Source organism: Oncorhynchus clarkii, chromosome 4 (assembly GCF_045791955.1).
Source record: "Oncorhynchus clarkii lewisi isolate Uvic-CL-2024 chromosome 4, UVic_Ocla_1.0, whole genome shotgun sequence".
Lineage (NCBI taxonomy): Eukaryota > Metazoa > Chordata > Actinopteri > Salmoniformes > Salmonidae > Oncorhynchus > Oncorhynchus clarkii.
In genome coordinates this window covers 13,441,243-13,453,250 of record NC_092150.1, presented here as the reverse complement: position 1 = coordinate 13,453,250, position 12,008 = coordinate 13,441,243, and the positions used below count along the sequence as shown (strand labels likewise).

General features: G+C 40.7%; 1 protein-coding gene across 1 annotated transcript in view; it reads right to left on the bottom strand.

Moving 5' to 3' along the window:
* The window catches only part of LOC139406455 (Ca++-dependent secretion activator 2), a 266,758-nt gene extending 255,924 nt beyond the window's left edge, over positions 1-10,834 (bottom strand). Inside the window, exon 1 of the mRNA XM_071149059.1 lies at positions 10,280-10,834. Within this exon, the coding sequence (XP_071005160.1) occupies positions 10,280-10,588 (309 nt within the window). The 5' untranslated portion in view covers positions 10,589-10,834. The remainder of the gene's footprint in view (positions 1-10,279) is intronic.
* Between the last annotated feature and the right edge of the window lie 1,174 nt (positions 10,835-12,008).

Here is a 12,008-nt window from a genome sequence, read left to right as displayed (position 1 = left end):
AATGTGTATTAATTAGTATAATCACCCCTTTTGAGCTTCTTTGACCATGACAAAAATATATCTCCCTCCCAGTCCTTTTTCCACCCAACCTCATCTATATTTGTAGAATTAGTTTCCTGTAAACAATAGATATATTCTATTTTAGCCATGTAAAAAAAAAAAAAAATCTGCTAAACCATTACAATTATAAACTTGCTATACTTATTTCCCCGCTTACCATAATGAAACCCAAGTTTTAATTATACTTACCACAACCAATGTTTGAAAAATTACCATTAAAAAGCACCATGATGATTAAGTGTCCATATATCTGTACCATAATAATTTGCATTGTTTAGCTGCTACTTTGTCAATTGTCCTAATATTCCACCCACTAAAACATTCCCCCATATCTAGGTCTGTTGTCACTAAGACCATCTCCCTGACTCATGACGCACCTTTGCGTCCTAAGGCAAACGCTTGGCTGCCAATTGGCGTTGGCCAGAGGGAAATATGGGCAGTCCCATGATAACATAATTATCTATGAGGATGCCTAAGAGAACTAACCAAATAACATGGAAAACAGTCAGAAAAAAAACAACATTGGGGTTGACAGCACAGACGGCGGAACCTGGAGAGCTTAAGGTTGACAGAGGCATTGAGGAGATCAAGAGATTACAGCACCCGTCTTGTCCGGTCTCCCATTTCCAGCAGGGGGACAAGAGAAGAAAGGGACTTGGAAATGAGTGAGGGAGAGAAAGAAGCAGCTAAAACAAAGCTGGGGGGGTGGGGTACTTAGTGTGCCAGTGTCAAATGCATAATTTCTGAGTTGTGAAAGTTGGAGAAAGTGCCTACAACTCTGTCCACGTTCAGGGAGGGACAATTACTCAAGCAACGTGAGGTTCTAATGCAAGATGAAGATGAGAGGCAAACTAAACTCCTCAAAACATAGTGGATAGCATCCCTTCAACAGTCTCGCAATAGTCTGAGAAAGCTCCTTCATCAGAGCACCATGACCTCAAATGAGTTGCTGTATCCTATACGTACATGCATTTAATATGTCTGTATACATAATCACAGAGAATGGCACCCGAGTGCTTCTCTGGCATTACCTCAGAAGGGAGTTGGAAACATGCCTGTTCACCAGAAAGGACATCCACCTACTTACAGTTGTGTACCCTCATAACACCAACTCAAATGGAGAAACCAACACAGTAACAGGGATATTAAGTATTATAGAGAACAGGATGTTGTCACACAGCGAGTTAGCTGTGATTGACAGTATCACCATCCACTGAGTTATGAATACACACCTACTGTAACAAGACTCTGGTCCTCTCATCACATGAGAAGACAAGGGGCTAGACCAGTGTGCAGTCTGCGCGTGTGTCTTTATCAGCTGAGAACAGCTAGGCGCTGAGGGGCGGAATGAGTCGTGACAAACCTTGGGGCAGCTTCACTCAAGTCCCAGTAAGCCTTCGTTTTCATATTCCATCTCTCCCCATCTCCCCCTCTCTAGTGCCGCCTCTTCTGTCATGCCGACATTCTGCCAACTGCGTATCTTTTGAAGACAGAGCCTTCCAGTTTCCACAAGTGGAAGGAATATGATCCGATAACAAGGCTGCCAAAGGCAACGTCGGTGGTATGATGGAAAAGTAATTCTTCAGATATGGGCTGGGGATATTTTCCTTATTCTACAGATTTTTTCAGTTTGACCAAGTTTAACTTCAGAATCCTTTTGATTAAAAAAGTACATTAATAGCTCCAAAACTTTGATCTGAGCAGGTTTAAATTTTCCAAACGTATCTTTACTGGAGAAAAAAACAAAGTGTTTAGGAGGGGTGGAATTATGATTCAGCCAAAAGCTGGTTTTAAGACCAGAGAAAATGCATGGCCAGGATTATTATTTTTTTTTTAATCACAGAGCAGTTGAATATACGGAGTTGGGAGCAGAATTATAATTTCTACCAAATCAGTTGAAATGAGCTTTATTCAGCTCACAGAGCATAGTAAAAACCAGGAAATTATACGCAGGAGGAAAACGACGCATCTAAAAAGCAGGAAACAAACACAAAAGATGTAATTAGACTATTGAGAAATGTTGTAACATAGGGAGAACCTCCCCTCTGACCTTCTCCTCCAATGGGTTTTGACAATGAGGCGAGAGGACGTGAGTATGCAATTGAGATTCTCCCATAGTCATTGAGAGTGAAGAAAATAACAGATGTTGAGAACAATGGAAGATCTTCTCATGACTGACGGAGAGAGACGTAATTAAAAGGTGTATGATGGATCAGTCTCGGTTGCCAATCTGTCACCACGGCCCTCAGATAAGATTCTATCAGAAGTGACTTTAGCCTGAAGGACAGGGCATGAAAGACAGACTGATTGCTTATACAACGTGTCATTTTCAATTTCACAGACGCAAACCTCCAAAAGCATTGCGCATTGTGTTTGCTCAATCAATACCCTGTGAGGAAACAAACTGTGCTCAAACACACACACACAGCTCATCAGAAGGAACCAATTCAATGAGGCAGATAATTGAGTGGTGTGCTAATTCTCGTTTTAAGACTATTAGGTCTACTTTGATAGAGCCAGCCAGTACATCTCAACTCCACGATACCACATCTGGAGTTAATGCAGACAAGAGTTTGAGTGAACCTCTGTCTCACTGTGAAATCGATACTTCAAAAAGGTTACCTCCTTACCGTTTACCTATGTTTGTCCTCTGTTGTTGCGTGCCTTTGTTGAAATCCATACTTTTTAATAAAACGTTAATCGAATACAACCACCGACCGTTTCCTTGTTGAGATTCAAATCGGCACAGCAACAGGTCGGCGGTTGTACTTATTGTTTTAATTAAAATTATGGATTTCAGTAAACAAAGAAAGGCACGCAACAGAGGACAAACATCGGTACACGGTAAGGGTGTAAGAATATACTTCAAAAAAATTATCGATTGCACAGCGACTTGAAGGAGTCAGAAGTTCCTTTCAAAAACTCTCGTCTGCACTCAACTCCGAGGATGTGGTATGGTGGATTTGAGATATATTTGGCTAACAAATGAATACACAAATGGTATTGCTTTTCATCATTTTTCTCCAGGTGTCATTGTCAGCCATTTCAAAAACTATGGAAAATGTAAGTTGCTTGTGGCATAAAAGTAGCCAATCATTGTAAAATACTAGGTTACCAAGGGACATGTTTTTTTACATGATATGTACTAGCACATATTCATTCAAATCTGTTGCTACTGTATCATAAAATGCTCACTGTCAAACCATGGCTGTTAAGGCATTAAGAGGGGAGAGAGGATCAAACCTGTGACCAATATTTTGTGAGGTAGTTGCATCTTTGAGAAGTTACCAACTTGTCAGTGTTTGCTAGAGGTAGAACTGAAAAGGATTTGCCCCTGATGTTTGAACTCACAAATATCAAATTAAATGTCATCGCATAAATAAAAAAGCCAGTGCGTTGGAAATAAAAAGTGATTCAAAAGGATGGATGAAGGTCAATAGAGAAAAAAAACATTGGCATGCCAAATAAAAAGGTTCAACTTTGCAGTGGAGGATTTCTGGAAATTGAACCCAAAATGTTACTACAAGTACAAGCCCGCTCCAAAACGTCATAGCATGTGTTCCATTTTGTCTATAGTCTGACAAAAACATAAAACGTGCAAATGGCCAAATGAGTGCCTCAGAGAACCTCCCCAGAGCTTCTGGGAGAACAAATTATCTCCTGAACACACATGCACAACATATTGAGTAGAACTGGATCCGTCCCCAGGGACTTCATTAGCAAGCAGACCCACAGACCGGATCTGCTGGCATAGGCCCCTACTGCCACTATTTAGAGAGATGACCCCAGATATTTAATATGTCCAAAAGCATTTACAAACATACAGAAAAACAACGACACCAGTGTCCTCAAGGGTGTTACAAATTAAGCCAACAGTCAATTCTTGAGATAGCATCACAGTACTCTCTGTAAACAAAACAAGAAATAAAAATGTGGGAAGATAATGTTTTTTTTGTCCCCTCGAGCAGTGTGCCGTTTCTCAATGAGGGCCACAAAAGGTACTTTGGGAAAAAAGCCCATTGAAATGTAGGTTATAGGCCAAATAGTGTCCTCTGAGGTGGCCACAATATCATGATTTCCATTGGCATGAGCATGACGGTGTGGCAGAAGAAATTCAACAGCAAAGTGGCTGACCAAACAAGCCTACAACAACACATGGGAAAAAAACATCATTAGAAAGGCCTTTATTGATTTAAAACGTTACTTCAAAATGGAATGTATCAAAATGCCGTTTCCAAAACAATTGTGTGCAAAACTATTGAGTGTTTTCAAACCTTTTTGTTCATTAAACAATACAAAGCCTTGGATTCTTATTTCCTTACACTGTTCTGTAGCATCAAACATTAGTCTCTTCTCCAAAGATGATCAATAATATTGTAGGCCTTACCTGAGAGACATCCTAACACAATCTATTCCAAAGCCTGTCACTCCAGGCAATGCCAAGCATGTCAACTTTTGCAACAACTATTAGCTGTTACCGACCTCATTTAAGCAACCAAGAGCTATATTGGCATCATCTTGTCCTGCTACATTGACAGCCAAAAATGTATGGGCTAGAATAATAACACATTTTATTTGCACCTTTCAAGATACCTAAGGACATTTACAGAGTGAAGAACCCAGGTACCATGGTATCCCCTCCAGATCTGGACTCTAAACCAGGGTAGCAACAAGACACACAATGGGGTTATAGGGCTAGCTCTGCCCTCAGGGTTTCTCCGAATCTACAACTCTCCACGCAGCATCTCTACTCAGAAAGCCCCACTGAACTGTCCAGTCACTTGTTGGCAGTAGAGGGTGAGGGTAGGGAGGAAGTGAGTTACATAAGCCCCTGGGAAGATCCAGAGGGAAATTGTATGCCTGAAGAAACATTATGGGCCGCCAATTTCACCCACCAGTCCACAGAGCTACACAGGGAGACTTATCCTTTAACATCAAATTGTGAAGAACAAAACATTATTTTTTTTGTGTGTGTAATAAGCAATTAAGCCAGATGATTAGACATGTGGAAGGAAGGATGCATGGGAGAGATGTTCCTGAGGCGGTCCTTGGCTGTCATGCATGCTTGGAGACAAAAAGTGAGTAGGGGAGACTAACAGCTTATGGTTTCTCTCCGGTTACTATGAGGATTGTCAAGAGAGACCGAAGAGAGAATATTATCAAATGTATTTTTACCGTTACTGCCATTCTCATGCAAGTTAATTGAAATCCTCAATATTATTACACTAATCATGGCAGCTAAATTACATGTTTCCATTGAGTTAAATAAAGAAAGGGAGCCACCCGAGTGGCGCAGCGGTCTAAGGCACTGCATCGCAGGTTCGATCCCAGGCTGTGTTGCAGCCAGCCGCGATCGGGAGACCCATGAGGCGGCGCACAATTGGCCCAGGGTCGTCCGGGTTACAGGAGGGTTTGGCCGGCCGGGATGTTCTTAACCCATCACGATCTAGCGACTCCTTGTGGCGGGCCAGGCACATGCACGCTGACTTTGGTCTCCAGTAGTACAGTGTTTCCTCCGACACATTGGTGTGACTAGCTTCCGTGGTAAGCGAGCAGTGTGGCTTGGCAGGGTTGTGTTTGAGGACACATGGCTCTTGACCTTCGCCTTTCCCAAGTCTGTACGGGAATTGCAGCAATGGGACAAGACTAACTACCAATTGGGGAAAAAAGTAATAAAAAGTACAAAAACAATTTAATAAATTAACATTGAGATTAAAGACAAAATAAGAAAGCGAGAGATGTGGGACAAGGCAGACAATCCTCATGGACTTGCACTGAAAGAGCCAACATTTTGTGGAAAGAGAAGGCAAGCCTTATGGGAAAGAAAGTTTGATTCAGCTCCTCGTGGACAATACCTACTCTCTCCTTTATAAAAAGCGGACCAATGCTGTGGCCCGATTTGCAGTCCAATGCAAAGAAGGAATTTGACAGTGCAGTAGAAGTGGTCACAAGTAAGGCAACAGAAAGAAGTCATTGACACAAGCAGAATCACTTTGGCACCAAAATGTGTTAGGAAAAAGCGAGATTTCTAGTAAACTCGTTAAAATGTAAATGTATTCTGTGAGTTAAAAATGAAAAATGTGGGTTCAGTGAAAAATAAACTGTTTGTGTCCTCTCAATCCATTCTTCAATAAATCTGCTAGGCACACTGTTGCATTAGCCATCATCTAGCTTCAGTCAATTTGACTTTTTGTACTGATGGACTAATCCGTTAGTGGTCTATGGCCCTGATCTATGGTCCTCTGGGATCTGGCAATCAGAGGTCTGGATTAGAGGTCGACCGATTAAATCGGCCATTCCGATTAATTAGGGTCGATTTGAAGTTTTCATAGCAATCGGAAATCGGTATTTTTGGGCGCCGATTTCCGATTATTATTATTTTTTATTTGATATCTTTTATTTAACTAGGCAAGTCAGTTAAGAACACATTCTTATTTTCAATGACTGCCTAGGTACTGTGGGTTAACTGCCTTGTTCAGGGGCAGAACGACAGATTTTCACCTTGTCAGCTCAGGGGTACCAATCTTGCAACCGCACAGTTAACTAGTCCAACACTCCAACCATTGCACTCCACAAGTAGGCTGCCTGTTACCCGAATGCAGTAGAAGCCAATGTAAATTGCTAGCTAGCATTAAACTTATCTTATAAAAAACAATTAATCACTACTAATCCAGTTTAGCAGGCAATATTAACCAGGTGAAATTGTGTCATTTCTCTTGCGTTCATTGCACGCAGAGTCAGGGTATATGCAACAGTTTGGGTTGCCTGGCTCATTGCGAACTAATTTGCCAGAATTTTACGTAATTATGACATACATTGAAGGTTGTGCAATGTAACAAGAATATTTAGACTTAGGGATGCCACCCGTTAGATAAAATACCGAACGGTTCCGTATTTCACTGAAATAATAAACGTTTTGTTTTCGAAATTATAGTTTCCGGATTCGATCATATTAATGACCAAAGGCTCGTAGTTCTGTGTGTTCTGTTATAATTAAGTCTGATTTGATAGAGCAGTCTGACTGAGCAGCAGCAGGCCCGTAATCATTCATTCAAACAGCACTTTCATGGGTTTTGCCAGCAGCTCTTCGCAAGCATAGCGCTGTTTATGACTTCAAGCCTATCAGCCTAATGGCTGGTGTAACCAATGTGAAATGGCTAGCTAGTTAGCTGGGTGTGCGCTAATACTGTTTCAAACGTCACTCGCTTTTAGATTTGGAGTAGTTATTCCCCTTGCGCTGCAAGGGCCGCAGCTTTTGTGGAGCAATGGGTAAGGAAAAACATTTGAAAAGCACATTCACATTTTAAAAGAGGGGGTTTGGACTGGTATACAAGTACCATTCTCTGAAATGCAGTACCATTCGAGTGTGGGTGTTGTCGATGTGTTCCTGGTTCGAGCCCAGGTAGGGGCGAGGAGGGGGATGGAAGCTATACTGTTACACTGGCAATACTATAGTGCCTATAAGAACATCCAATAGTCAAAGGTATATGAAATACAAATGGTATAGAGAGAAATATTCCTATAAATACTATATTAACTACAACCTAAAACCTATTAACTTGGAATATTGAAGTCTCATGTTAAAAGGAACCACCAACTTTCATATGTTCTCATGTTCTGAGCAAGGAACTTAAACGTTAGCTTTCTTACATGGCACACATTTTTCATGGCACACATTTTTCATGGCACATTACTTTCTTCTCCAACACTTTGTTTTTGCAGTATTTAAACCAAATTGAACATGTTTCATTATTTATTTGAGGCTAAATTGATTTTATTGATGTTTTATATTAAGTTAAAATAAGTGTTAAGTCAGTATTGTTGTAATTGTCATTATTACAATATATATATATATATTTTTTTTTAAATAAAAATACATTTTAAAAATTTGTAAAAAAAAATCGGCATCGACTTTTTTGGTCCTCCAATAATCGGTATCGGCGTTGAAAAATCATAATCGGTCGACCTCTAGTCTGGAGGAGGGAAAGCAAATAAGGCTGCGTTCACACAGGAAGACAAATTCTGATCTTTTCCCCCCACTAAATTTGACCAATTAGATCAGCTCTGAAAAATATTTAATGTGAAAAGATCTTATGTGATTGGTCAAAAGACCAATTGGTGTCAAAAGATCAGAATTGAGCTGCCTGTGTAAAAGCATCCTAAGCCTTTCTGAAGCAGTTCCCAATACATTGACGGAGCCAGTTTATGTGGTTATACTGTGATACACTGTATTGACAACAAATGTTCTGTTTGATCCTATGGTTCGTCATAAGACAGTTACAGTACCTGAGACAAGAGTAAGATAGAGATACTGAGATGGCTAGTCAGCACGTGACTACTTCAGTCCCACTACAACCAGTCAACTACGCAAATAAGGAGGAGACTGACGCAGTAGAGCTGGTTTCTCCAGTTATGGTAAACTTATCAAACCTGCAATATCTCCAGGAATTATACAATGGATCCAGAAAAAAAGCTGATCCACAGAACGCTTTTGATTGACATCATTGGACATGACGTTTTCTTTGAACAACAACGATGTAGGAGAGTCAGTTTATCTCCATTGCCAAGAACGACATATTTTACCTTGTCAGCTCAGGGATTTAATCTTGCAAATTTTCGGTCACTAGTCCAACACTCTAACCAATAAGCTACCTGCCGCCCCACTGCGGCAAAGAGAGCACCAATTCGCTGTGGTCAGCTGGGATGGCAGTGAAAAAACGAGTTGGATACAAGTAGTGTCGTGGTCCTGCAAGTGGAAGCACGCACGCACGCACGCACGCACACACACACGTTTGTCATGGTCAGTGACTTAAAATAATTCTGTCCATCAAGTGAGCCAGGGTGAAATGTGTTTACTGTAAGGAAGATGGACATAGAACAGGAATGCAGCAGCAGCATAAGACTATGCAAACCAAGTGAACCTACTTCTCTAATCTCTCTGAGGATTCCTCCATGTGCTAATTTGGACTCAATCCCAACACTGGCCCTTCCCTATACCACAATGTCTCCACCAGTTGCCTCTTTCCATTGGGCTCATGGGATTTGAGGCGTTTTCATAATACAACACCAAAATCAATACAAGCGCTCCAGCGGTTCCACTTCGCTCAATGAATTACGATCCTGGGGGTTTATGCATGAGCGCTGTGAGAAGCAGTATTTTTTTGCCTTCGTTTGAGCGCAAATCAGACCTATTTTTTTTCCCTTCTAAGTCAAGCAGACACCTCTCTCTCTGGATGTGACCAAGATGTGAAATACATAACCTAATGAACATTTCCACTAATGTGATGGCAGGTGCATATCAGAATTACTTGCGTTGAAAATAAACAGTTGCTGGCCTGGCTCCAAGAAGAATATCTCAGAGCCGGTGAGTGAATTCTTTAAAAATAGATTGTGAGCTTTGTTGAGCGCTTGGGCATGGCGTCAAACCAAAGTTTAGGAGTCAATGGCCATATCTAAAATACTAAATTTGTCTGAAAATAGATTTATTCTGTTTTTAAACACTCAATAAACATTCAATAGCCAATGTAGGCCTCTAATATTTACCATATTAAACATCCATCATTCATTCAGTTTATGTGGGAGCAAAGGATGGAGATGACACCTGCACTCAGCCCTGTCACAACAAATGAAGGCATTTGAAGATAAAAGTACAACGCTCCCTCATAACTTTTAGGCTTTCATGTATTCAATCATTTTGGAAAATGCTATGAGTTGAAGATCTTCTGATATGTTATTTGCATACATGGGTTAAACGGGCAATTTGTGTAGCTACACCCATTTTAGGACTTATTTATAAATGAAATGCTTCAAGAATCATTTATGTCTCATGAGCTTAGTTCAACTGTCGAACCCCATCAGAACACAAAATATAAACTTGTTTTACGCAAATGTTTGTAAAATAAAGGAATGTAAACAAACATTGTATAGCCTTAAAACAATATTAAATGTATAAGTCAGTCCTTGCATCCATAACTGTCTATGAATTTGAGTAGTTCCATTTCTCCAGCCCCCACTCAGCTTTTTAACATTACAATGGCGAGGATTACATGTTTCAACTACCAATTGACGCTTTAAATTTGCTTCAAGTTGGGTGAAACTGTTTCACCTCGCCTGGCTGGCAGTGGAGCGCAAAACTTGAAAAGAAAGCAGGTGCATGTGATTCAATTGGCTACTTTGAAAGGTGTTTGCTGTGACCGTGCGTTTATTTGCGATCACTCACCTTCTGTTGCCTGCGTGCCATATCCGTGGGTTGTTTGGCATTGAAAGGGTATGCTATACATCGCAACACAAATACATAAATCTGTAGTTTACTTTTCCGCTCAGCTTCCTCTTTCTGAAGTCTTTCTTTCTCATTTTTCTGCTCGTCTCCGGCAGAAGGACTTTCGGCTTGTGGTTGGTCCGCAGGTGGTCGTTTATGTTTACCTCCTTGCCCCGAGGAAGTCAAAGGCTTTTTGGGGGAGTCTTTTGGAACTTCAGTGTCCTCGTCAATTTCTCCTCCAGAGTCTTCGCTGGAGGACGGGTCTAACATGTTTTACAACACAGGTAAACTCCTTTCCCCCACACTGTAGCCTACGTGGCGGTCGCCGCTTCACTTGAATTGTCTATATTCCCCGGTGTTTTTTGGAGCTGTGACGACGACTCGAGTTAAATGTTTCTTGACATAAATGCGAGGGCGGAGTTTTGGGGCACGTGAGTCGAGGCAACTCGGAGGTTTTCGTTTATTCTGCTCCTTTGAAAAGACGGTGCGAGCAGTGTGGCTGCCGATACAGTCAGAGCAAGCAGTACAGGTGGACAACCTGTAGCATGGACGAAAAGCAACATGTGGGAGGTGCCTTTCTTTCTCTTAAAGCCACACTCAAAGGGTCGCGACCAAAACTTTAAACAATTGCGTATCCCATAACATTTTCAAATAACACTTGATGGAATTACATCATATAGTAAGTAGGCTGTTGAACTATTTACTGGAAACCCTACGTTGAATTCCAGTGAATTTTATGTCTGGCAGAAATTAGTGTTTTGAGTCAGGAAACTTTCCTCATGACCTCAACATGCCAGGATGTTGAATAAAATTATATTGTAATGTACTTTACGGGTTGTCCATGCGGTTGGTCATTTTGTCGGTAGGAATGTGACTCAACATTCACAGGAAAGAATAATAACAAACTTTTCAAAGCGCCGTGTTACAATTTATATCACCTGAAGCATGTGCAGAACCATGTAAACGTATGCTTAAGGTGATATAAATGACTGCATTACCAATACTTTGAAAAGTTGGATGTAATTATACTTTCAACTGCACGGACAATCGGTAAAGTACATTAAATAATTGTATTCAACATTCTGGCTTGTAGAGGTTGTGAGGAAACTTTCCTGACTCAAATGCAAATTTTGCCCTACTTAAAATTCAATGTAATTCAAAATCTGGTTTCCAGGAAAGGCTATATATCTGCTTAAAACCGTTTTTGCATTAGGTTAGCCATTGATGAATTTAAAGCTAGAATCCTTAGTTGTTACATTCATTTTGTTAACTTAAAGCGGTATTTTACAACTTTGTTAGATGGTTCCTCACCTTGAAAGTAGTCTATGGGTCTGGGTAGTCTAGGGGAGAACAGCTCATAAATGTCTGGAACTGCCTAAATGGAATGGCATCAAACACATGGAAACCATGTATTTGATAATATTCCACTCCAGCCATTACCATGAGCCCACCCCCCCCCCCCCAATTAAGGTGCCACAAACCTCCTGTGATGGGCCAAGAGAATGTACAGTCGTGGCCAAAAGGTGAGAATGACAGAAATATTAATTTTCACAAAGTCTGCTGCCTCAGTGTCTTCAGATATGTCAGATGTTACTATAGAATACTGAACTATAATTACAAGCATTTCATAAGTGTCAAAGGCTTTTATTGACAATTATGACGTTGTTGCAAAGAGTGAATATTTGCAGTG